The following is a 27,691-nucleotide window of genomic DNA, read 5'->3' as shown; positions in this document are numbered from 1 at the left end:
AAACAAGAACAAATGCAATTACACCAGTATAAATAAATCACCATCATGTTTCCTGAGGGTAAACATGTTTGTCAGACTTTATTTTTGTACTCAACCTTACAGATGAAAATGACGCATCAAGTATACAGTAGAAAGTATAATGAGCTATAGAGCAGAAAATATGTAGCAGTATAAGATACTAAATTACCTCATTAAGTATCCAAACATAATGCTATCCATGCCCCATTTTTACCGTAGTATTTATTACAAATATTGGATGATTTGTTTAATTAAATGTCCATAGACTGGATTTTTTTTAATGCACAGATGTGAATAAACACATAAAATTGAGTAGTGTATTAGAACAATGGTAGTTAAAATAAACTAATCATCAAGTAAGTGGCCTCTTTCTCTCACTACAGAAGCATCCCGCAGAAGCAACTTATCTCAATGCTGACCTCTGGTGGTGTTTTGAATGACATCACAATTGAAAACCAAAGATTAGGTTTGTGTTGATGACCAAACTCACAGTAACCAAACATTGGTGAAAGCTAAGGCATATGTTTTCGGTTTCCAGGTTGCAATCTGTCAGCATCAGACACATAACAGCCCTCACATAACAGAGCATCCTGCCCACCACCCCTTCTTCTTGGCAGTGGTGGCCCAGCGCAGCCAGCTGAGATTTCTTTCAGTATAGGGAGGGTAGCGCAGCACATTGACGCGCTCCAGCCCCCAGCCCCTCAGCATGCAGCCACGCTTGTGACTGAATGTCTCAAAGCTCCAGCGACCGTGGTAGTTGCCCATCCCACTGGCACCTGGGCCAAACACACATAAAAAGTCAGATTTCTCCTTTACTCACCTGAAGAAATGCATTGCAGTTGTTACATTAAAGAAATGCATTCAGACTTACCCACTCCACCAAAGGGTAAACCAGGAAGGGTCATGTGAGCTATTCCATCATTGGAGCAGAAGCCTCCGCTGCTGGTCCTCTCCAGAACTGTAGTAACAACCTTAACAAATAGAGATATGCATCACTTCATTGCTCACTTCACACTTTACTGTATTAGTCTAGTTAAGAACTTTTGTTCTTTCTTTCCTTCCTTACTTACTTGAGACTCGTCAGAGAAGGCGTAAAGTGCCAGGGGCTTTTTCCTCTCGTTGATGAAATTGATTCCTTCATCAAGAGACTTGATGGTCAGAATGGGGAGAATGGGGCCAAAAATCTCCTCCTGCATTAAAGCATCTGACTCCTTTACATCCACGACTACAGTGGGGGCTGAGATAGTCCAAGGAAAAGCACAAGAGAGAGGATTCAGAATCTAATACCAGCTTAGCTGCTTTTTTATGTAAATGTAAACATTTTATGAAATTCAGTAGGTCTTCCGAGAAAATTCACACTACATTCTGCAGCAATAGTAAGAGTAGTATATTACAATGCACTTAAACTTGTATACTGTTCAAAAGTGTGAGTTTTATAAAGTCTCACCCAGGCTGAATTTATTTGATAAAAAATACAGTAAGAACAGTAAGCTTGAGAATAATATTGAGATTTTACGATAAAAAAAAAGTTTTATTTGAATATATATAGTGTATGTATACTGTATAATAATATATATCGGTATACACACATCTACTATAAAAGTTTTAATTTACATAATATATGTGTGTGTGTGTATATATATATATATTATTATATTTATATATATCATATATATGTGTGTGTGTGCTGTGTGTGTGTCTGTGTATACACACACACACTCACACATATATATATGTATGTATAAATATGTGTGTATGCATATACAGTACACACACATGCATATATACACACATATTATGCAAGCAAATATATGCTTATTATGTAAGCAAAAACTTTTATAGTATATGTCATTAATCACGATTAATCAATATATATATATATATATATATATATATATATATATATATATATATATATATATATATATATATATATATTTATATTAAAATGTAATTTATTTATTCCTCTAATGGAATAAGTGAGTTGGTACTTATGATTATTTCTTATATTATCATCAAAAACCATTGTGCTGCTTAATATTTTGTGGAAACTGTGGTATATTCTTTGATTAATAGAAAGTTTAAAAGAACAGCTTCTTCTTCTTTTTTTTTTTTTTTACATTTAAATATTATGTAACATAATAAATGTCTTTGTCCCTTCTGATCAATTGCATCCTTGCTGAATAAAAGTTTTAGTTCCTTAAAAATAAATCTTACTGACCCCAAACTTTTTGTCTATATACTTTACTTACCCATGTACTTGGTCTCTCTGACACTCTCTCCTCCAATCACTACCTTTCCCTCAGACTTTTTTAGCAGCTCAACCAGTCGGTTCCAGTGCCTGTCTGTCACAATACGTCCCATATCTGGACTTTGCTGGGGCTCAGATCCATAAAAGCTCTCCAGAGCCTCTTTTATAAAAGGTAACAATATTTCTCTTGTCTCAGCGGTGCATAAAACATAGTCTGGAGCCACACAGCTCTGTCCTGCATTGAAAAACTTGGCCCACACCAGCCTCTTAGCAGCAGCTTTCATGTCTAGCCGGCCATATATCAAACAAGGGCACTTGCCACCCAGCTCCAGAGTAACTGGGGTGAGGTGCACCGCTGCGGCCTGCAGGATGCAACGAGCCACTGACTGCGAGCCTAGAGGAGAGAAGACAAGAGATGTTGAAGCAAATATGGAAAAGCAACAACTGTTCTTGAATCTGTCATTGATAATGATGAAAACTCTAACCTGTGTAGAAGATATGATCAAATCTATTCTCCAGCAATGTCTTGGTCTCTTCTGCTCCACCACAAATGACTGCATAACACTCCTACAAGACAAAACACAGATGGCACACTTTATAAGAGAAGGATTACAGATCTTATCATGAACACAGTAGCACCATGAGAAGTGTATAGTTAGATCATATGGGTCTTTCCCAGTGATTACCTGGGACAGGTACTTAGGAATGAGTTCAGCAAGAAGTTTTTCGGTTGCTTGACTTATTTCTGATGGCTTCAGAATAGCACAGTTACCTAAAAAAAAAAGAAGATATTACTGAGTTAAACATTTTGCAGATGTGATATAAGGCAGATTTTTGTTAATGGATTTTTAAAGTCACCATGAAAACAAAATGGACAATTCATATTTTTTTGGAATATTGCAGTATGATTCATCTGTGTACATTATTATTATTTTTTAAATTCATGAGCCCTTGTAATCTTTAATCAAAATAACTTCCCCTCCCCCTTGCAGCGTCTCTTCTCTTGTCTGATGAAGTGTTTACTGGCAAGAGGTCGGGAAAAGCTGTCACTCACATGACATCACAGCAATAGCAAACCACAATGAAGAAGCCATTTTACGATATATGTCACAAAAGGGAAGAAAAGACTATCGCAACTTTCGTTTCATGCTCACTTTAATGCAAATTCCAAAATACTTTTTTTTTTTTTTTTTTTTTGATAATTAAGCTTTACAATTATTGAAGGTATAAAATTAATAATGCCCCAAAGTCATCACCTTTTGGTGAATTTCACCTTTTTGAAGCCAAAATATGTCATTTTGCCATGTGACTGTCATGTGATTCATGCAGAACCACAGGGTTGCTTATGGGTGGAATTAGTCTAAAATTTCACAAAACATTAATTTGTCGACAGAACACAACTGAAGATTTTTAGCATTTAAAGAGATTTGTATTATATATCCATTTAAATATCAGCCTTTTGTGAAAATGAAATGTGTTAGGGAATCTCAAAATCTGTTTCCAAACACAGTTGTGTCCAATATTGATGGTTAAAATTCATTTGTTTCTATAAGCTACAGACGTAGAAGACTAAATCGATGCAGGACTGAATCGACAGCGACAGTAAATGTGTTAATAATGCATGTTCTCACTTCGGTTCATAATTCAAAAGTGGCAGATTTAATTGGGTCTCAAGACATTGCAGTAATTATTACAGTGAAAACTTGAGTAAAGTTTTAGTAGAAATAATAATAGTTCTTTTTATTTGCAGGGCTGATAACTGGCAGTCGAGATCAGTTGCAGTTTTTCTTTTTTTCATTATACAGTTTATTTTATAATCGTATTAGATCCCGACCCCAATGCATAGTATAAAATTACACCACTAGTCTATTATGACTCAGAAGAAGAACTGTCACTAGTGCTCCATCAAAAAGAAGGTGCATGGGACATATATAACTGAAAAAGCTATAGATGGTACCTGCAGCAATTGCTCCAATCAAAGGTGACAAAATTAGCTGAAGAGGATAGTTCCATGCGCCAATAATCAAAACTACACCTAATGGCTCCTTGCGAACAAAACAGTCATCCAGCTTTGTTGCCTGAAACACAAATGAAATGGGGAGAGGAAACGATTTAAAATATTTTCAGGGAGATCAACCTCACATCTGCCTTGACTAGACTTTTGGAAGTTTTTTAATATTTAGTTTGTGTTACAGTTAAAAAAAAAAATCAGCGTGTGTGTTAATGGTGCAATGAAATTGTATTATCTCACCAAGTTTGTGCCCACATAAAAGTCCTGCATCCAGGTTTGCAGGTTGCTGATGGTGTAGCAAAGGTCATTCACCACAATATCAATCTCTGACAGCACTGCCTCAAACTTGGGCTGCAGGACAGACAAGATTAAAGCATCACTTGTGAGTCGAATTTAAAAGTATATGTGTGTGAACCAGTGCACGTTTATACCTTAGCAAGGTCTTTATGCATTGCCTCCAAAATCTGTGTTTCATTGTCTTCAAACAGTGACATCATGGCCTGCAGTTGAGTCAAACGGAACTGGACTGGACGGGTCACACCTGAGCGGAAAGCACCCCGCAGCCTCTCCAGCACCTGTTTCTGGCTCTCCATAGTGAGAACACCTGTTTTGAAAATGAGGTTTCAGAGGAGGTCAAAATTTGTGTGTGTACACAATATTTAGAGTGTGAAGCTTTCTAAATAAAGCACAATAAACGTCTTGGAGATGGAATGGTGCATGGGGCTCTGAAAACCAAATCCTCCATTAAGCCACATTTGTTTTTTAATCTATTTAAAACCGAAATCATTTAAATGTGTTATTTCCCTACTACATGACACAAATGAAAACCTGAAAAAGCAGCGGTTTACAAATCAATACCCAGCAATCAGAAACTACTGTGATTAGTCCATCCTGACCAGCGCTGACAAAAGTAACAGGAACCAAGTAACAACACCGTTAACGTCAAGTGGTTGTCTGTCTGGACAATAATTGCACTAACGACACTGAGATACTTCGAAATGAAATACATAGTGTATACATTTATAGGAGAATTATTATTTAGACATTTTGTTCCTCACAAATGACAAACAACTTCCGGGCCGCGAAGCCTCGCCCATTTAGTATCAATTTATTCTATACCCTTTTCTGTTTCTACTACTTTCTAAAGTTATATTCCGATTCTTTCGCTGCTAGCTAGCTCACATATTTAATAGAAGGGATTTTGTTTTTAATCAAAATCCCACAACAACACACGGGGAGAGATGCTGAGGTCTCTGATATCGCTGAATCATTATTTGTCTCTCAGCTCAGTACAGTAGGCTACAGTTTACACATCGGTATTGTAGGCTGTTTACTTTTTGCTTATTGTCAAAGCCATAACAATGCCATTTAAAACGGTGAATAGAGAAGAGCCTTAAATAAACGACACAACATGCTATTTACAAAACATGTATGATAAATCGGAAGCACTTTACAGGATCATCCAAGTGTGACAAAGTTTACATAACGAGGGTAAAGATAATCTTATAAACTTACCTTTCAAAGAAAATAACTCCACTTACTAGTACAACCCAGTGTTTTTCACTAACACGTGAAGACTAGTTCCGGGTTTTCGCATTTCATTCAGAAAATTCAAGTTTGTCGAGTTTGGCATCTTAGTCAGATACTGCAGCCCGTAAAACCTGCTTTTTAATCTTAACTTAATAACCATACTAACATTGGCTACTATCATACTAACACTTCAAACACACACAGCAACAGCGCGATTACATTGTTCTCGCGTGGAAAACCCCACCAGCAGCTGAAGAGACCTGAAGAGCAAACTTTTGTATGCCTTTGTAATATAAAATAGGAGTTCATGTGGAAGAACTAAACCTAAAACAACAGTTTATTAAAACAGTAACCAGATTTTTCCCCCCAAATATTGTGCAGTAGCTATTTAGGAGACAGGGAATTTAATTTTGCTCTCATCTTGCACTGTTGATGTATAGCTAATGCTTTTTGATTAGACCAATATATGTTTATGAATTTTATTAAATTTACACATAATAATGAACATATCAGGCTCTGAAGCTTCTATATTAGACTAATTTTGTTGAAGCTGGCTTGTGCATATATAGGCTATGCATTAGAACCACCATTGGTTTCTACAAATGATCCATGGGATAGCCTATTAATTTTTTATTTATTTATTTTTTTAAATGTGTACAATCTAAATGGCTGTTGTGGTAAGCATATACTATATACATACACTACCGGTCAAAAGTTTGGAATCTGTAAGATTTTTAATGTTTTTATTTAATTAAAAATACAGTAAAAACAGTAATATTGTGAAATATTATTACAATTTATAATAACTGTTTTATGTTTGAATATATTTTAAAAAGTAATTTATTCCTGTGATGGCAAAGCTCATTCTGATATGATGATTTGCTGCTCAAGAAACATTTATGATTATTATCAATGTTGAAAAGAGTTGTGTACTTTTTTTTCAGGATTCCTTGATGAATAGAAAGTTCAAAAGAACAGCATTTATCTGAAATACAAAGCTTTTGTAACATTATACACTACCGTTCAAAAGTTTGGGGTCAGTAAGAATTTTTATTTTTATTTTTTTGAAAAGAAATTAAAGAAATTAATACTTTTATTCAGCAAGGATGCATTAAATCGATCAAAAGTGACAGTAAAGACATTTATAATGTTACAAAAGACTATATTTCAAATAAATGATGTTCTTTTGAACATTAAAGAATCCTGAAAAAAAAAATATTGTTCACAAATATTTTGTACAATTGTACACAATAAATGTTTCTTGAGCAGCAGATCATCATATTAGAATGATTTCTGAAGGATCATGTGACACTGAATACTGGAGTAATGATGCTGAAAATTCAGCTTTGATCACAGAAATAAATTACTTTATAAAATATATTCAAACAGAAAACAGTTATTTTAAATTGTAATAATATTTCACAATATTACTGTTTTTACTGTATTTTCAATTAAATAAATGCAGCCTTGGTGAGCAAACGAAACTTCTTTTAAAAACATTAAAAATCTTACCGATTCCAAACTTTTGACCAGTAGTGTATATACATTACATATACATATGTATATAAGCATATATAAGGGTATAGAAGCTACATTTTAAAGTTTATGAGCCCCTTTTTTATCATTTATAATGATAATATTATGAACCTGCTTGACAAGTTTGGATATTTCAGTCCCTGCTATACTGGAAATTAATGGTAATGTTACATTTGTTGCATCTTGTACTTCTGTTTTTATTTATTTATTTTTTTTATTTATTTATAATGTTTATTTTCTAATTGCTTATTTTTATGATTTTAATGGTTTTGTTACAGATTAGTTTTAATGTACATTCTTTTAAAATTAATGAAAATATGTACTAATAAAAACCCAAATAAATACAAGGTTTAAAAAAGAGCTAATGCACAGGTGCATGGCACAGCTGTTGATGTTTTGACTAACAAAACGCGGCGGTTTAACGCTTGAAAGGTTCACTAGTTTTAAGGGTGTTTCAGTGAGCTGTAATAAGCTTTGGTCATATATTCTCATGGTTAGACATGGTTTCGGGACTTGCCCCAGGGAATTTTCATTTTGACTCCTTCGAGTGGGCTGAAACTTGTTTCTTTCTTTTTGCATTAACATATGGTTGTGTTTGTGTTATTTTCATGAAATTATATTCCTTCTCTTTCAGGTTAAATTTCACATTAAAATCTGTTTAATATTATAATCTATATATTAAGTAGCTATAAATGTTGATCTGTTTATGTTGGACGTCTAAAGACCAGAAAGATTTAATCTTTTCAAATTATATTTGTAACGTAAATCTACATCATTTAGCTCATTTAAAAAAACATGAAATGGTCATTTACTCTGTCAGAATAGTTTGAAAAAAATGGGAAAACTCCTTGTTACTTTTAAATGAAGGTCAAAGGATGGATGAAGCTGCTTTCTCACTAAAGGCCAAATATATTTTTCTGTTTCTTTCTTTCATATTTTATCTCCAGTAAAATGTCATCACACAATGATAACTTAATGATAACTCAATCCCTAAATAGCTGTTGTGTTAATCTGGTTTGAATAAGTGGCTTTCACTTTTGGAAATTTAAGTAGGCAAACAAAAATGAATTTGAACAGCTACTGTATAAAATTATGCCACGTGAAATCATTATTCATAAAAGTATTTAGAATGTCAAAATGATATTAGAAATCTATATGTCAGCAACTCCAACAGAAATTTTGATTTTAACTACATACTCGCAATAGTTGTACAATTCATACAAATGTAGTCTAAATATTTTGAAACAACCATTTGTCTTTTTTTTAATCTGTGTGACGTCACCACCCTACAATTGACAAGGATATATATGATCAGTCCTTCTCCATTGCATCTCATACGAGGTCACTTCATTGACTCAAACATGTCCAGCAACCTGCTTTACCTTCTGCTTTTACTGGCCTTTGCAAGTGTGTGTCATAATGTGAACCCTTATACCATTTCAAATTGTACAGTAGAAATTGTTGTGTTCTTACTTCTTTTTTATTTTTCAATAGGAGTGAATGGTCAGAATATGGAGTCCATTTCTTCTCAATCAGTGGTAAAGCCTGGAGAAACTCTGAGTCTTTCCTGTAGAGGATCAGGATTTACTTTCGGAAGCTACAACATGCACTGGGTCAGACAGCAACCTGGGAAAGCACTGATTTGGATGGGCCGTGTCTGGGCTAATGGACAAGGACATGAGTATTCCAAAAGTTTTGAGGGACGAATAGAAATTACTAGAGACAATTCAAAAAGCATGGTGTATCTGAAACTGTCTAGACTGACAGAAGAGGACTCAGCTGTGTATTTCTGTGCAGGAGAAGCACAGTGACATGAACCTGTGTGCAAATAATACTAAAACTGTCAAAACACACTGCAGTTATCATTTGTGTCAGTAGGTTGCAGTAGAATCCAACTAAAGTCAACAAGAATAGTGCCTCACAATCACATTTTCTTTTAAACACCTTCTCAGACATTCTCTCAACATCATGATACATTTTTATGGTTATTTAAAGCATTTCACTAGATTAAGTTCATTTGACAAACATTCTAGTTCATTTTATATTAGGTTTGGTTATTTAAGTGATTGAAAATAAAATATATAGATATTAACATTTCATACCAATCAAATATTGAAAGCTAGAAATGTAATCAATGTTAAGATGCCCTTTGGATTCTGGTTATCATATTTGTAACCGTGGCTAATGGTCATCTCAATGATCCTCCATCATTTCCTCATTATGCAAATTCATAATACATTATGATACAAGTATTCATATGCTGCTGAGTCAAGTGATGCTGTAGAGTCTCATCAACACTCACAAAATGAAGAATATACCTTTGATTCTAATTTGGTTCAACCTAAAATGTGAGTTCTTAAAGGATATATATATATATATATATATATATATATATATATACATATATATATACATATATATATATATATATATATACATATATATATATATATATATATATATATATATATATATACAGGTGCTGGTCATATAATTAGAATATCATCAAAAAGTTGATTTATTTCACTAATTCCATTCAAAAAGTGAAACTTGTATATTATATTCATTCATTACACACAGACTGATATATTTCAAATGTTTATTTCTTTTAATTTTGATGATTATAACTGACAACTAAGGAAAATCCCAAATTCAGTATCTCAGAAAATTAGAATATTGTGAAAAGGTTCAACTTTGAAGACACCTGGTGCCACACTCTAATCAGCTAATTAACTCAAAACACCTGCAAAGGCCTTTAAATGGTCTCTCAGTCTAGTTCTGTAGGCTACACAATCATGGGGAAGACTGCTGACTTGACAGTTGTCCAAAAGACGACCATTGACACCTTGCACAAGGAGGGCAAGACACAAAAGGTCATTGCAAAAGAGGCTGGCTGTTCACAGAGCTCTGTGTCCAAGCACATTAATAGAGAGGCGAAGGGAAGGAAAAGATGTGGTAGAAAAAAGTGTACAAGCAATAGGGATAACCGCACCCTGGAGAGGATTGTGAAACAAAACCCATTCAAAAATGTGGGGGAGATTCACAAAGAGTGGACTGCAGCTGGAGTCAGTGCTTCAAGAACCACTACACACAGACGTATGCAAGACATGGGTTTCAGCTGTCGTGTCAAGCCACTCTTGAACAACAGACAGCGTCAGAAGCGTCTCGCCTGGGATAAAGACAAAAAGGACTGGACTGCTGCTGAGTGGTCCAAAGTTATGTTCTCTGATGAAAGTAAATTTTGCATTTCCTTTGGAAATCAGGGTCCCAGAGTCTGGAGGAAGAGAGGAGAGGCACACAATCCACATTGCTTGAGGTCCAGTGTAAAGTTTCCACGGTCAGTGATGGTTTGGGGTGCCATGTCATCTGCTGGTGTTGGTCCACTGTGTTTTCTGAGGTCCAAGGTCAACGTAGCCGTATACCAGGAAGTTTTAGAGCACTTCATGCTTCCTGCTGCTGACCAACTTTATGGAGATGCAGATTTCATTTTCCAACAGGACTTGGCACCTGCACACAGTGCCAAAGCTACCAGTACCTGGTTTAAGGACCATGGTATCCCTGTTCTTAATTGGCCAGCAAACTCGCCTGACCTTAACCCCATAGAAAATCTATGGGGTATTGTGAAGAGGAAGATGCGATATGCCAGACCCAACAATGCAGAAGAGCTGAAGGCCACTATCAGAGCAACCTGGGCTCTAATAACACCTGAGCAGTGCCACAGACTGATCGACTCCATGCCACGCCGCATTGCTGCAATAATTCAGGCAAAAGGAGCCCCAACTAAGTAATGAGTGCTGTACATGCTCATACTTTTCATGTTCATACTTTTCAGTTGGCCAAGATTTCTAAAAATACTTTCTTTGTATTGGTCATTAGTAATATTCTAATTTTCTGAGATACTGAATTTGGGATTTTCCTTAGTTGTCAGTTATAATCATCAAAATTAAAAGAAATAAACATTTGAAATATATCAGTCTGTGTGTAATGAATGAATATAATATACAAGTTTCACTTTTTGAATGGAATTAGTGAAATAAATCAACTTTTTGATGATATTCTAATTATATGACCAGCACCTGTATATATGATTGTTTAATTAAAAAAAAAAAACTTTCCTATTTTCCCTTACAGGCATGCAATGTCAAAAAAATGGAGTCCATTGAAAGCACAGTTCAGAAAAAGCCTGGAGAAACTCTGACTCTGTGCTGTAGAGGATCCGGGTTCAGCTTTAGCTGCTGTGCTATGCACTGGATCAGACAACAAGCTGGAAAACCTCTTGTGTGGATGGGTCTGGGCTACAGTTCGGGAAGTGGACATAAGGCGGAATCCTTTAAGCAGAGACTTGAAATCACCAGAGATGATTCAAAAAGCATGATGTATCTAAAACTGTCTGGACTGACAGAAGAGGACTCAGCTGTGTATTTCTGTGCAAAACAAGCACAGTGACACAAACATATGCGGAAATAATACAAAAACTGGTTTAGAAAGACATGACGCACTTACAGTCTAAAACGCATTTCTCAAGTGTGTCAGTAGGGTGCAGTGAAAAGTCATCCACTACACAATGACTCACAGTCGCAGAATGCTTTTTTTTAATGTCTCAAAACTTTATCAGGCATTCTATTAACAATCAAGATACACTGCTTATGGTTCTTCTTCACTGGATAAAGTTCACTTCACAAACATATTTTATTTAGTTTTGATACTTTAAGTGCATGTGTGTGTATACACAAAGTAATTTAAGTACACATGACTTCATCATGCACTTAAATGCTCCTGCTTGTTAAGGATGTGCTGCTGATCTGGAGCTTATGCTGGTTCAACTCTAAAGTAAATGCATAATGTAGCATGTATTTCGTTTGTGATTTATAATACTTCATGTTTTAAATACCAGTTTAAGTAGCACTTAGCTTCAGACATATGAATTTGTTTTGCTGATTTCCCCCCCCAGAGAGCTGTAACTAAAGGCCTATTATCTGTGTGGAAAGGTAAATCTCAGTATACTTCTGATAAATGAAAAGACAAACAAAGGTTTGTACGTTGTATGCAATGTTTAATAATAATAAGCAGCAAACAGTAACGAAAAAAGAAAAAGTGCTGCAAAACTAAATGCAGATTGTATCATATTCATAAAGCTGGAGCTTTGCTGTTGTTTCATTGTGATGGATGGCTCTGAAAATTTAAATGACGTAACACTGAGTACGGTTATAATGATAAGGCGAAAACAGGACAACAGAAACAACAATTATGGTGATGATGGTTGTAATGATGGCAAAAATATTGGCAGCCAGAGCACAGCAGCTGAACTTCATGGCTCCGTTGACATCTCTCTTATACTTCCTGTTCACTGCCTGTGAATTTAAAAACACAATTTTTTCATAATTGCCATTTGATTCTAAAAAAATAATAAAAAATAAAAATGAGGGACTGTGTAAGAGAAAGCATTAAGCAGTTACAAGTCCACTCAAGACATTATGATGGAGACAAATATATGGTTTTCTGAGTGGGAAATACACACACACACACACACACACACACATATATATATATATATATATATATTTTTTTTTTTTTTTTTTTCAGTTTTACCTTATGTGGAAATAAATAAAACAACAATTGCTTACAATGTGTTATTAATTGTTACAAATTCCTTACCTTTAAAGAGCACATCAATGCAGCCGTGCCGAGAAACAGGCAGTTGCAGAGCGTGGCGGTCATCACAGAGCAACACAAGTAGTCATTCACTTTTACTTGGCTTTGGTGCTTTTGCCGGTTGTGCTGAATTTGGTGGTTTGGATTTTGAGCTTTTGGACGAGATGGTCTTTCAGTCTCGGATTCTCCATCTTCTACGTCCACCACATTCTCATCCTCCATCTCTAATTCATAATCCATCTCTGTCTCCACATCACAAAATTCCACTTCTGGAACTTCAATTTCTGGAATTTCAACTTGAAAATCTTCCATTGTTTGAGTTTAATGAACAGAATTATTCCTCACATATAGTGACAGGTCGATGGTTCCACATATGACTCAATCTGATAAACACTTCCTGCATATTTTTAATGTATGTCTTAAATAAAGCCCAAAGAGCAGGAAACCCATTAGACCCAAATAGGCAGAAAAGCCACAACCGTGGTCAACAGTGAAACCTGTCATGTGTTCTATAACAAAACTCAAATAGGGTGTAAAGGTTGGGAATGGAAGTTACAGTTTCTGTTATCTGTACTTGTAAACACCCAGTCATCTTTACTTATAGTGATTTAACAAAGAAAGCTAACCTGTGACTTTCTTTATTTTTTAAAACACAAAAGAAGATATTTTAAAAAATGTCTCATTTGTTTATTCAAGTCACTGGTGTCCATAGTTGTTTATTGACTTAAATTATAGACAAAAAAGCGGAAACACTCTTCAGAATGTCATTTTTTTTTTTTTTTTTTTTTCACAGAAGAAAGAAAGTCATACAGGTTTATAAGGACATGAAGGTTTGATTTTTAATTTTACTAACTCATTTAGGGCTCAGTTATTTCTTATACAGCAGAAATCCTCTTTAAGTTATGACTAAACAAAATTATAGTTAAAGCTGTTAAAAATGTGTAAAATGTTTTACATTAAAATCATCTCTTCTGAGTTGCACTCACTGGACATGACAAGCTGCTCTGGGTTGGACGGTTGTATGGTAAAGGTGACATTCTGAAAAGCAGATTTCAAATTACCATGGTATTTCCCAGAAACACACTACCAGACATGACATTTACCTTCATTTGACCCATACTGACATCAAATCAGTATTATGTGAAATTAAGTCATGCTCCTATAATGCAGTAAAACACTGTGTGGTTGTTTTTATACTTGTCCTACATATAGGCCAAAAAATTGAACATGTCAACCTCATTCTTAATCTCATATCTGTGGTGTATATAGTCCCTAGATAAGTGTCATGTGTAGTTTTAGTTTTGTTCATGTTTCATGTTCCTTGTCTTATTTTCTGTCACGTATAGTTTTAGTTTTGTTCATGTTTCTTGTCTTATTTTTGAAATAGTATATAGTCATGTTTCTTGTTTACCATGTGTTTCCCTTGTTTATGTTATGTTCTAGTCATGTGATCCTGCCATGCGCTCCTTTGTCATGTGCCTCCGTGTTTCATGTCATGTTCTCATTAGGCTTGTTCAAGATGAACTACACTAGCCTGCCACTGGCTGGCGAGATTTGCCTGTTGCAGGCGGGGGAAGAGTACAGAGATGGCCGTCAGATTGGACACTTTGTGCTTTCCGTAGTGTGCTGAACCAACTTCATTCATGGCAGACCACGCAATTTTTGTGTTGATTGTAGCCGAAGAAGTGGATGCAATTGAAATTCCCATGTTGTGAATTTCAGATATTCAGTAACAAGATTGGCTAAATGCAGGAACTTGTCTAAGAAAAAACATGCAACACATGTTGTCCTTATCATCACAGAATCTGACAAATGAGAATAAAGTGTGTCGTCATCAAGGGTTTCGCAGCTGATTGAGCAACTGCAGCGCCTGACCTAGACGGCTGGTCTCGTTTTGCTCTTGCGGTATTTTGATGGTAAGGCGGCTGCAGGGCAGATCAAAGATGGACACATTTTCTAACCAGAATACATTGCTTTTGTCAGGCGGCAGCTGATCTTTGCGGCGCCGCATGAAGTCGAACAAGCCTGTTGGTTTGATTGTGCACAGGTGTGTCTTGTTGAAGGGTTAGTTCACCCAAAAATGAAAATTCTGTCATTTATTACTGACGCTCGTGCCGTTCCAGACCCGTAAGACCTTCGTTAATCTTCGGAACGCAAATTGAGATATTTTTGTTTAAATTCGATGGCTCCGTGAGGCCTACATAGGGAGCAATGACATTTCCTCTCTCAAGATCCATAAAGGTACTAAAAACATATTTAAATCAGTTCATGTGAGTACAGTGGTTCTATATTAATATTATAAAGCGACGAGAATATTTCTGGTGCGGCAAAAAAACAAAATAACGAATTATTTAGTGATGGCCGATTTCAAAACACTGCTTCAGGAAGCTTCAGAGCATAATGAATCAGCGTGCCGAATCCGCAGTTCACGGTTTGACACGCGATCCGAATCATGATTCGACACGCTGATTCATTACGCTCCGAATTTTCCTGAAGCAGAGTTTTGAAATCGGCCATCACTAAATAAGTCGCTATTTTGTTTATTTTGGCGCACCAAAAATATTCTCGTCCCTTTATAATATTAATATTGAACCACTGAACTCACATGAACTGATTTAAATATGTTTTTAGTACCTTTATGGATCTTGAGAGAGGAAATGTCATTGCTCCCTATGTAGGCCTCATGGAGCCATCGGATTTAAACAAAAATATCTTAATTTGTGTTCTGAAGATCAACCAAGGTCTTACGGGTGTAAAACGGCACGAGGATGAGTAATTAATGACAGAATTTTCATTTTTGGGTGAACTAACCCTTTAAGTCATTAGCCCTTGTGTATTTAAGCCCTCATGTTTACTCCTCTTTCTTTACTACTAGTTATAGCACAAAATAAACGTGAATTAACATCAGAGGTTATGCTGAAATATGCAGTGCAACTATACTGAAATGTACAATCTCTGGTGTAATAGTCCTATCAGAGTTTCAACTGCAGAAAGTCACCAATAAAACTGCAACACTGGTAGGTCATGTGACAGCATGGTGGGTGTAGTACATCCAAATTTCATGCATACATACTTTTTTAATGGTCGCAAAGTAAGTTAAAATTCAAAAGTAGTACTCAGAGAGAATGCGATTTCAGGCGCACCACATCTCTCCTGAACTGCGTTACATTTACATTGTCATTTATAGTCATTTAATGCTCATTACTCTTTAGTTAGCTAGAAAAAAGAACTTAAGGGAAGAGCATATCACTAAAATATTGAATGTATTGTTCAATATGCACTAAATTATACATGCATCATGCTGTATATATTTTTTACTTAAAGGTACACCATGTAACTTTTGGCCCGTTTAGCTGTTAAAAAACAAAACTGCATGCATTTTTGTGGAAGAACATTATTTTGGTTCTTAGTTTTTATATCAGTTATGTACATTAAGGATTTATGTTACATCTAATGTTGTTAAATTAATGTTTATTGCATTTTTAAAATTTCATATCTGTTACTATGATGGTGTTTAGTGTTTGTGTGAATGACACAAAGAAATACATAAATGAAATACGTTTTTTTTTTTTTACTGTAAATTTAAGTTAAATCTGTAAAACCTAAAATGTTGCTACCTTTTTTTTACGGTAAATTTCTGGCAACCACAGCTGCCATGTTTTTACCGTAATTTAATTTTTTTTTTTACAGTGTGTAAAATAAAGTTATGAACCATAATTATTACAATATAATCCTTTAAATTATACGGCTTTGAACTGTATAATAGACAGTAAACTAAGTGCTGTCCCGTAAAACCTAAAATGTTGTTACCGTATTTTTTTTTTACGGTCAAGTTCTGGCAACCACAGCTGCCGTTTTTTGCAACGTGATCTCATGAGAAAACGTGTGTATTTTTAGGTAAATTGTGGTTCTACCACACGTACATTTACTTACGTTTTCATACATACAAAAACGTACAACATTGACGTATTTATAGCACTAAAACGTAAAAATACTTACGTATTAACAGCAAAAAAACGTAAATCATGTAACGTAAAGTGTGAATGTATATGAATTCCCATGTATTAATATTAAAATCGTGGCTTTAATGATTTAACGATGTTTTTAGTCTAATTTATTGAAAGCAGTTTACTCATCTACTTAATATGAAGTAACATTTCTGTTCGTGACTCGTTTCGGAGGATTACATAATGTTAAACAAGACTACAATTAGAAACTTTATGAATAAAATGTCTGTAATTTAACCATTTTATAATATTTAGTTTGTTTGCTGTGAGACACAGAAGGCGTTTTCGCCTAAGCAGCGACTGACAATACAACCATAAAATACACCAAAGCACAACATAAATTCACAAATCACATCCATTTTATTTGTTCGCTGTACTCCCAATCTTTAGAATCCATATGTTTGTAAGGAACAGATCCAAATTCAGCCCTTTATCCATCGATCTTCATCTTCATTCTCAGCAACAGCGACCGTCACAGTCAAAGCTCGCGCTCGTTATGATTCAAATTTGAAAGTAGCGCCACCCTCGAGAAGTGTTACGACATGGTTTACGGCACTGATATCAAACGCTCATTGGTTCTCACCTTCGTCACAGATTATGACATGCCGTGTTTCACTGGATTGACATTTGAAATGAGTGCGCGCCTTCACGGAGAGAAGCCGGATTTATCATATTTTCATGGATTAGAAAGTTAAATTCTGCTCTGTACCCTATAAAAAACTATTACCGCCAGAGAGGACTGTGACTGGAACTCAATCATTTGAATTACTTTTGGTACCACTTTTGACATTTTCGCAAAAAATAAATTATTGTGATTACGCTTGTTTGTCTGTCATTCTTTTATTTATAACAGTAGGTAGTTTAAAGAAATGGTTATGGGTAGGTTTAGGGGTAGGTGTAGGATTAGTGGCTCAAAATATCGTTTTAATGTTATATTTTTACTAAAATTGTCCATTTACCTACACATTTCTGTTCTTTGTTTTATTCTTTTAACATTCTGTATAAAATGGGTAGGTTTAGGTTCGGGATGGGGTTTAGGGATCTTACATTTATCTACAAAACGATAAAATGGAAATTATACATATATCTTTATGACATGAAAGATTCGTAAATATTTTACGTTTTTTTTTTCGCTGTAAAAACGTAAGTATTTTTACGTTTTAGTGCCATAATTACGTCAATATTGTACGTTTTATCACCTTTCTAAACGTACAAAAATGTACGTTTTGTGTCTTTGAAAGTTACGTGTTAATACCTACGTATTAACAATGAGACCAGGCTGTTTTTTTTACTGTAAATTTTATGGGGATTTTTTTTACAGTGCAGAGCAGTGGCGGACTTAACCAATAAGTGAGCTTAGGGTCCCAGGAAATCAGGGGCCCCCCATCAAATACACAGAAGCCTATAAAAATCATATATTATATCATATATCATATATTAATTTTCTATCACATTTTGTTTGTTCAGGATATTACCATTAAAGTTTTAACATTATTATTACATCTGTATGAATGCGGGACCCCCCCATCATGGATTAGAGTGGACCATTCCATTAGTACTGCACATGCACGAGCAGAAATCGAGTACATTGAGCTACATCAAGTTTTTTTTTACTATTCAGTGAAGAAAAGTTAGTTTAGGATTTGTTGGGATATATAGCGTATAAGTGCATGATACACTTGAAAAAAAAAAAAAGGGTTCAGTGCTTTGAGAGAGAGACAGAAAAACAAGGGCTACAAAAATAAAAGGGTACATAATTAGTTTGTTAATGTCCCATACCTGGAATTGCTTAGGGCCCCCAAATCTCTAAGTCTGCCCCTGCTTGCCTTGTCTTTAAAACACTGTGTCTACACCATTGTGTTGTTGCGTTGTGTTGCGCTGCACCGCATCCAGTATAGACAGCATCACTGAATACAATGGGTTCTATTTTTTGTCGTGTCCCACCGCTTGCGTCTGGTGTAAACAAGTTGTTTTAGTAGTTGTGACATTTGAAGTAGATTGATTGTCTACTTTACGTTTACCTTGCACTGGCAATCCTTTCACAAATTTGCCCATGCTTAGTGCCGAACAATGTATCATTCATTATATTTTAGTCATCTTGATGTAAAAAAATGTCATATTTTTTTTTATAATTTTGCGTTCAATTATGTAGCCTACTTATGTGGCAGGTAGAAGCATGATAAGCAGGATAATTTCGCAGTAGGGTCTTGTATCACCCTGAAGAGGTTTCTTTTGAGAACAGTCTGCTGACTGTAGACGATCCCTTAGCCTTGCCACGCACCCCTTTTTATAACGCTGGGCCCCCCAGTTTGGGAACCACTACAATAGATAATGCTTTACAATGGACTCTGTTAGAGAGCTACATACTGTATGGCAACTTATCTGTTCAATAAAATGACCTTTCTCATCTGTTGAGTAATAAAAATGCCATCTGTTCTACAACATTTCAAATCCCTCAGTTCTCACCATCTCCGAAAAGCAAAGCCAATGTTGATTATCATTTTATTACAATCTCTGTTGCATTCTCTTTTTACTAGCAGACTCTCCTCTGTTCTGTGTTTTTTTTTTGTCAACCTTTTTCTCTCAGTGTAACAACTAACCTATGCCACTCCCACATCATACATGCGTCAAAGTAGCTGGAGTAACTTTTATCTATTTAGGGATGACGAGGCACACAAATGACATATGTATGCAATTTCTGGCAAAAAACATTCTGTCAGGTCTAAAATATAAACATTTGAAATAGGCTTAATCGGGGTAAAACAAAATCACTTTTTTGAAGAAGGATTGATGATGTATTGACTCATTATTTTGAAATGTTGCTAATTTTGAAAAAAAAAAAAAAAAAAAATGTTATATAGTGTACCTTTAACCTGTTATAATTGAAATAAATAAATAAAAAAAACAGCATAGATTTTCCATTTTCATTCCGTGTATTAAATTCAATGTTTCCAGACCACAATGATTTAAAATTATTCTAGTCTATTGATTTTTATTAATAAATTATGGTTTTGACATCATTAAACAAAAGAAAAAACAACCACTGATACATGTGTTTATGTAAATTTTTGCTTCATATATAACCAGTGGACATGAGTCAGTTCATCTGATCTCTAGAAGGAGGGAAGAACCGCTCCTTTTCATTCAATCTGTCATAAAAACGTCACCATGTTCTCTGCAGTTTTAATCTGGCTTCTGGCAAATGTAAACTGTAGGTTTTTTTTTAACATACATTATTTTTTTTTTTTTTGCAGATTTAGATGAAGCTTTTAAATCATTTTGTATGATTATTTTATTTCTCAACAGGTATTCATTCATATGAACTCACTCAGCCTGAGTCTCTGACTGTCCGTTCTGATGCCACTCTAACTATCAACTGTAAAGTCTCCTATTCAGTTACTAGCTCTAGTACAGCCTGGATTCGTCAGCCTGCAGGAAAAGCTCTGGAATGGATTGGAGTGATCTGGAGTAGTGGAGGCTTAGCCTATAAGGATTCACTGAAAAGCAAGTTCAGCATCAGCAGAGACACCTCCAGTAACACAATAACACTGCAGGGAAATAATATGCAAGCTCAAGACACAGCTGTGTATTATTATGTCTGTTTATAAAGATCTCAAACATTAACCATTAAAATCTAAATCTGGACCAAACATACGTCAGCCTTTAATACCATCAGTTCTCTGATTTTAATATATGCAAATCACCTTCCTTCTTTAAATGTGTCAATCTTTGTGATCTGAACAGACATCTGAACTCTAGGAACAAAGTCTGTCTTGTTTTACCATGTGAGTCACTGTATAGGATAATCATTAAGAGTGCAGCAATGTAACATTATAACATCTTTCTAACATTTAATATTGTTTCTTTTTCCACAGGTACTGAATGTCAGACATTCACTGAGTCTGAAACAGTGGTTAAAAAACCAGGAGAGTCTCAAAAACTTACATGTACAATAATTGGATTTACATTCAGCAAATCTAAGTTGCTAAGACAGGCTGCAGGAAAAGGGAAAAGCTCTGGAATGGGTCGGAGAGATATGTGGTGATGGTAACGCATATTACAGTAATAACCTGAAAAGTAGATTTCAAATTACCAGAGACTCTTCCAGCAATAAATATCAGTGTTTTACAGCCAAACAAATATTTGAGAAATGAGCTGCAGACCTTTCTTTGCTGGTGTAACAACAAAGTTATGCCCCCCCCTCTCCTTTTTTTTTTTTTTTTTGCTGTGTGCAGTCATAGTAAAGTTATTAATCTTTAATGAGAATACTGTTGAACAACAAAATATTACAAAGCATTTCAAAATCACAAGAAAACAGTCAAAAGATCTCGAGCAGGAGACAGTCCTAGAAAAATCACATCCAAAAATGTAAGAATCCAACGTTTAACAGAAAGCTAAGCTTATTAAATAACAAGACAGGCACCGTTACAGGTCTGTTGCTGAAACCAGATCAGACAATCTGCATGCTAATTTTAAAACTTAAAATTTATTTCAATTCACTGAACAGGTAAGAAAAAAAAAATGTTTCTGATGATGCCCCAACAGAAACACATTATTACTGCTGTTGTTGCTGTCAGATGTAACATCAATAAAATAATAACACAAATATAATTAATATATGCAATAAATATTATAAAATCGTCTAAAGAAAAAAAAAGAACAAGACATATTTAATGTATAAACTTTAATTAGCATAAATGCTCTGATCAGGGCAAATTCAATCAAAGAATACTTCATTTTACATTTTGATAGTTTGAATCACTTACAGTCACAATAAACTGTTTACATTTTCTGCTAATGGACTTCAACCATATCAATAATGACTAAAAGTTCAGGACAGTGTGATGCCTCTTCATGTAATCCCAATATTCTTGCTGTTTGAGCATGTGGAGTTGATTATTAGCTCTTTATGTAAATCTTCTGTTGCATATTTAAACACCAGACATGAGTCAGTTTATACATTCATCTGATCACTAGAGGGAGAGAAGAACAAACTGTGCTGTGAAACACACCATGATCTCTTCATCTTTAGTGTTGCTTCTGGCAGTAGTATCCTGTAAGTTTAGTCTACTTTTCTGTGTGATACATTATTTTGTTGCTAAAAAGCTTGTTAACCATCTTTAATATTCATGCTATTTTACTAACAGGTATTATTTCATTTGATACAGGTATTCATTCATATGATCTCACTCAGCCTGAGTCTCTGACTGTCCGTCCTGATGCCACTCTAACTATCAACTGTAAAGTCTCCTATTCAGTTACTAGCTATCATACAGGCTGGATTCGTCAGCCTGCAGGAAAAGCTCTGGAATGGATTGGATTGATCTGGAGTGCTGGAGGCTTAGACTACAAGGATTCACTGAAGAGCAAATTCAGCATCAGCAGAGACACCTCCAGTAACACAATAACACTGCAGGGAAATAATATGCAAGCTCAAGACACAGCTGTGTATTATTGTGCCAGAGGATCACAGTGACAGACGCAAACAGCCTCCCTGTACAAAAACACATCATTGTACAAATTATGGTATTTGTCATGTTTTTCTTCAAATGTTTTATAACAACAGATTTATAGAACAACAGATTTACAGATAAAGTAATATATGTTTTAATAATCAATAATCTCTTCTATCTGTCTCACGACATTGACTTTGCTTTCTTTAAGATTGCCTAAGCCAGACTCGAAGGAAAGTTTAAATGATTTTTATGTCTTTGTTTTGACCCTGTGTTAGAGTTTTTAGCCACTGTTTCAACAGCACAGATCTGTGTCTGTCAATGAACTGAAGCACTTTAATCTGTGAGTCTTACAACAGTATTGGCCAAACACCAATAGATATTTTGTAAATATAAACAAATTTTGATTTTGATGGCTGCAACACACTCCAAAAACTTGGGACAGAGGCACGTTTACCATTGTGTCTCATCACCTTTTCTTTTAATTATACTTTTTAATTGTTTGGGAACTGAGGATAATAATTGTTGAAGTTTTGCAAGTGAAATTTTTGTCCAATCTCGCCTGATACAAGACAGCTGCTCAACAGTCTGTGGGCATCCTTGTCTGATTCTCCTTTTCATGATGGGCCATATATTTTCAATAGGAGTCAGATCTGGACTGCAGACAGACAGTCAAGCACATCCACTCTATGGTGTAGAGCGTCTAGAAACCAGAATGAAGCCTGGCATTGTCTTGCTTCCCTGGAAAGATGCCATCTTTATGGCAGTTTATGTCTCTGTACAATCCCAGTATACGCCTCCACGTCAATGATTCCTTCACACACTGTAGTCACCTGTAAGGGTGGATCTCCTACAGGGGTTCAGACTGTAGGGTTGCCGAATGACTAAAGAAACGTTATCAGCAAGATGGTAGAAAACTGTACATTTCTTGTCTATAACCACCCACTGCTACTTATACCAACAACTGAAATAAGCGCAGTTACAATAGCAAAATATGTGGGAGAGCGTTGCTATAGTGTGACGATATTATATTGCAATAAAGAGCACATTAATGTTAATACTAAAAATCAAAACTAGTTAGCACATCATTTGTAATTGAAAGGGTTTAATGACAATATCTGATTATGGTTACACTTAAAATAGTTACAAAAGAGATGTATGAGATGATAAAATCATATACCATTAATTGTACCCAGCATGTATGTAAAAAGTTACCTGAGAGAGAGAGAGAGGGCCAGAGAGTGCCCAAGAAAAGAGGCATTTAATTTAATTTAATTTAATTTAATTTCATTTATTTATAAAGCACAAATAAACACAACAAAAGTTGACCACTGTGCTGTACAGAGAAAAGAATAAAATAAAAGACAGTAGTAGTAAAAAGACATCACTAAATTTAAAAACAAGAGTTAGAATGAATGAAATGCAAGACTAAGAAGATAAGACTGTAACTTTGATTTAAAATCATATAAGGATGAAGTAGATCTTACAGATAAAGGAAGACTGTTCCATAACTTCGGACCGGCCACTGCAAATGCACGGTCACCTCTCAACTTCAATCTTGATCTTGGATAAGACAGAGTAATACTGTCTGAGGATCGCAAGCATCTAACTGACGTGTTCACATTTAAAAGGTCTGACAAATAGGAAGGTGCCAGACCATTTAAAGACTTAAAAACAAACAGCAAAATCTTAAATTCAACTCTATCACGCACTGGCAACCAATTAAGAGACACTAAAATTGGAGTAATGTGTTCTCGTTTACGAACCCCAGTTAAAAACCTGGCTGCTGCATTTTGGACCATCTGTAATCGTGACATGGAGGATTGGGGTAATCCAACATACAATGAGTTACAATAGTGCAATCAGATAAAACAAACGCATGTGTGACTCTTTCAAGATCCTTAGAAGACAGAAAAGTTTTAACTTTTGACAGAAGTTTAAGATGAAAAAAACATGACTTAACTACCGAGTTTATATGTTGGTCAAACTTAAGAGAAGAATCAAAAAGAACTCCCAAATTTTTCACAGTTGGTTTGATATAGGAATTTAAATGACCACAATTAATATTTGGTTTTCCTTTTCCCACTGAGGGCCCAAAGACAATCACTTCAGTCTTACCCTCATTTAAATGCAAAAAATTCAGAGACATCCAAGATCGTACATCGGCTAAGCATGCAAGCAAGGTTTCTAGGCCTTGCTTGTCATTATGTTTTAAAGCTAAATAAATTTGGGTGTCATCTGCATAAAAATGAAAAGCCACTCCATGCTTCCTAAAAATTGAACCTAGTGGAAGCATGTAGAGTGAAAACAAAATGGGAGCCAAAATAGATCCTTGGGGAACACCACAAGTTAGGGGTGCTACAGATGAAACAGCACGACCAATACCTACTGAAAAGGTTCTGTTACTAAGATAAGATCTGAACCAGCTAAGGGCAGTTCCTTGGATGCCCACACACTTTTCAAAGCGTGATAAAAGAATATCATGATCAACTGTATCAAAAGCTGCACTCAAATCTAAGAGTACTAAAATTACTGAGTTCCCAGAGTCAACGAATAATAAAATGTCATTTAATACTCTTAGAAGTGCAGACTCAGTACTATGATTTTTCATAAATCCAGACTGGAATTTTTCAAAAATACTATTTTTTGCCAAAAAACTCTGTAATTGCATAAATACAGTTCTCTCTAAGATTTTTGCAATAAAAGGTAAATTTGAAATTGGCCTAAAGTGCGATAAAACAGTTGTGTCCAGATTTGGCTTTTTCAACAGAGGTTTCACCATAGCGTGTTTACAAAAAACTGGAACAGATCCAGAAAGAAGGCTCTTATTTATAATTTCTAAAATCCAGTCCCCAACACTATCAAATACCAATTTTAAAAATTGGTTAGGAACAATATCAAGAGCAGAAGTAGTAGGCTTCAGCTTAACAACTGAATAAATTAAACCCAACATAGTAATCGGCTCAAATATATTTAAAAAACTAGTGGGACTCAAAAAATCTACAGGGTCATCAGTAGAAGGAATAATGGATTGTCTAATTACATCTATTTTATCCACAAAAAATCTTAAAAAGTCTTCACACAAAATTGAGGACTCCACTAAATAAATATTGCTTGTTGGATTAAAAACAGAATTCAATATATTAAATAGAGTCCTGGGGCTGTTAGTGCTTTTAGAAGTTAACTCAGAAAAATAGTCCGATTTGGCAACTTTCACAGCTTTTTGATATGTAATTGAAGACTCCCGTAGGATTTCATAGGATATTTGTAGTTTATCCTTTTTCCACTTTGCTTTTATGGTTTTTTAGTTTCATAGGGGCAACAATATCTAAAACACTGGTGCATAAATAATTAAACATGTTAAGAAGCTCATCCACATTTAACACATTAGCAAGATAATCCAGAGAAAGCAAATGACAAGCCTCATTGAATGCTACTGAAAAATGATCCACAGATGTTGGACCAAACAGGCCAACACGTGACCATTTTGCAGGTCTAATAATTTCAGTAGTATGACAAGAGATATCAACAGTAAACATAATAGGCTTATGGTCTGAAAAACTTAAACCACCAATATGAACATCCGAAATAGAAAGGCCATGTGTTAGCACCAAGTCTAGAATATGACCATGTGCATGTGTAGGTTCACTGACAGAAATCACAAGCATCAATGAGAGTAAGAAACTCTTTCGCTAATGCTGTGGAGTCACAACAGACATGAATGTTAAAATCACCAACAATTAGAATTCTGTCAAATTTAGGAGTGATTCCCCCTAAAAATTCAGAGAACTCGGTAATGAAGTGTTTATTTGTTTTTGGTGGACGATAAACCACTGCCACCACTAGCGAGTTCATCAGGTCCAATGAAAAAAGTTGAACTTCAAAGCTTGTGAAAGTGTCCGTTTCTATTATTCGGCAACAGAAACTGTTTCTAAGAACAGATGCCAGTCCTCCACCCCGGCCAGATAAACGGGGGGAATTAAAAAAAATATATAATTAAGAGGTGTAAGTTCTGAGAAAGGACTATTATCTCCAACAGAAAGCCAAGTTTCTATCACAAATAAAAAGTCTAAGTTGCCAGAGTTTATAAAGTCGTTAAGAATAAACGTCTTGTTTCCAAGCGACCTCGCATTTACTAAAGCCATTGTGATCGAAGATGAGTCACTAACCGGTTGCAAGATATGCGATGCCCGACACAGTGGACGAAGATGATTATGATCCACACCAAAGGCCGCGATCCAACTCCGGCCAAAAAACATCCAGACGAGGCTGACAGACCAGTCAAGAGGCCAGGCAAGCTCTTAGCCTAACAGCAATACCTCCCTGCTTTCCTCTCCTCCTGCGCCGTTTCCTCCAGGAAAAAGCACCCGGTACACGGCGCAACTATAAAGGTATGTTCATCGAGAAAGGTGGAGGTGGTAAGCTGAAACTCGAACCAGTCACATCCTTGTTGGAGCAAAACGCTATAGTAGATCTAATATCAAGCAGCATTTGGCGAGAATAAAAAAAGAGCCAGAGCAACAGTTACAATCTTCTTTTATCCCTTCCTTGACCATGTGACTGAAATCCAAATATGAGACATTCAAACTGACCAATCAGGAGATTAAAACTTCCCCCACTGTACTAAAGGTGTGACAAGTTGTAGACCCCCCAGTGTATATACATTTTGGCCTACAGGGCTTGATCACTATCAACACCTTTGAGCCTTCCAAATGGCCCTTGTAGCAAGAGAGAGGGGGTTGAAACAGTAAAGCGAATGTATTTGTTAATTTGAAAACATCTTTTAGATATTTTCAAACTTACACACCCATGCTGTTTGCACTGATGCACCTCCATACCATGACAGATGTTTGCTTTTGCATCTGTCGCTGATGAAAGTCTGGATGGTCCCTTTCGTCTTTGGGACTGAGAACTCAGTGTCCGTTTTTTCCAAAAACAAGTTGAAACTTGGACTCATCTGACCACAGCACACATTTCCACTGTCTTTTGGACCATCTGAGATGAGCTCGGGCCCAGAGAACTCGGTGCCATCTCTGTATAGAACTGATTTCTCCTTGTGTAACAGAGATTCAAGTTGCATTTCCTGATGCAGCGGCAGACTGTGTTAAGTGACAATGGTTTTCCAAAGTACTCCTGAGCCCATGTGGCTATTTCTAACAAATCACAGAATCTTGATTTTACTGCATTTTACAAAATACAACTTTTCTGGAAATGGGGTTTGTAGTCATATCTG

The 27,691-nt window shown here is 35.5% G+C and overlaps 1 protein-coding gene across 2 annotated transcripts; it reads right to left on the bottom strand.

The window, feature by feature from the left end:
* Positions 1-59: 59 nt before the first annotated feature.
* Positions 60-6,072, bottom strand: aldh3b1 (aldehyde dehydrogenase 3 family, member B1). Of its 2 annotated transcripts, none has more exons than XM_051887959.1 (10): positions 5,796-6,072; positions 4,712-4,884; positions 4,521-4,631; positions 4,227-4,347; positions 2,956-3,041; positions 2,755-2,836; positions 2,271-2,663; positions 1,089-1,255; positions 890-989; positions 60-794 (listed from the first exon to the last, which is right to left on the bottom strand). In XM_051887959.1, exons 2-10 carry the CDS (start codon positions 4,871-4,873, stop codon positions 592-594), a joined length of 1,425 nt encoding a protein of 474 aa, XP_051743919.1. In that variant the 5' UTR covers positions 4,874-4,884; positions 5,796-6,072; the 3' UTR covers positions 60-591. The 2 variants fall into 2 exon arrangements, with proteins under 2 accessions (XP_051743919.1, XP_051743920.1); XM_051887960.1 differs by lacking the exon at positions 5,796-6,072 and adding an exon at positions 5,139-5,374.
* Between the last annotated feature and the right edge of the window lie 21,619 nt (positions 6,073-27,691).

This window comes from Ctenopharyngodon idella, chromosome 3, assembly GCF_019924925.1.
Source record: "Ctenopharyngodon idella isolate HZGC_01 chromosome 3, HZGC01, whole genome shotgun sequence".
In the NCBI taxonomy this organism is placed as follows: Eukaryota; Metazoa; Chordata; class Actinopteri; order Cypriniformes; family Xenocyprididae; genus Ctenopharyngodon; species Ctenopharyngodon idella.
This window is presented reverse-complemented; position numbering and strand designations above follow the sequence as displayed.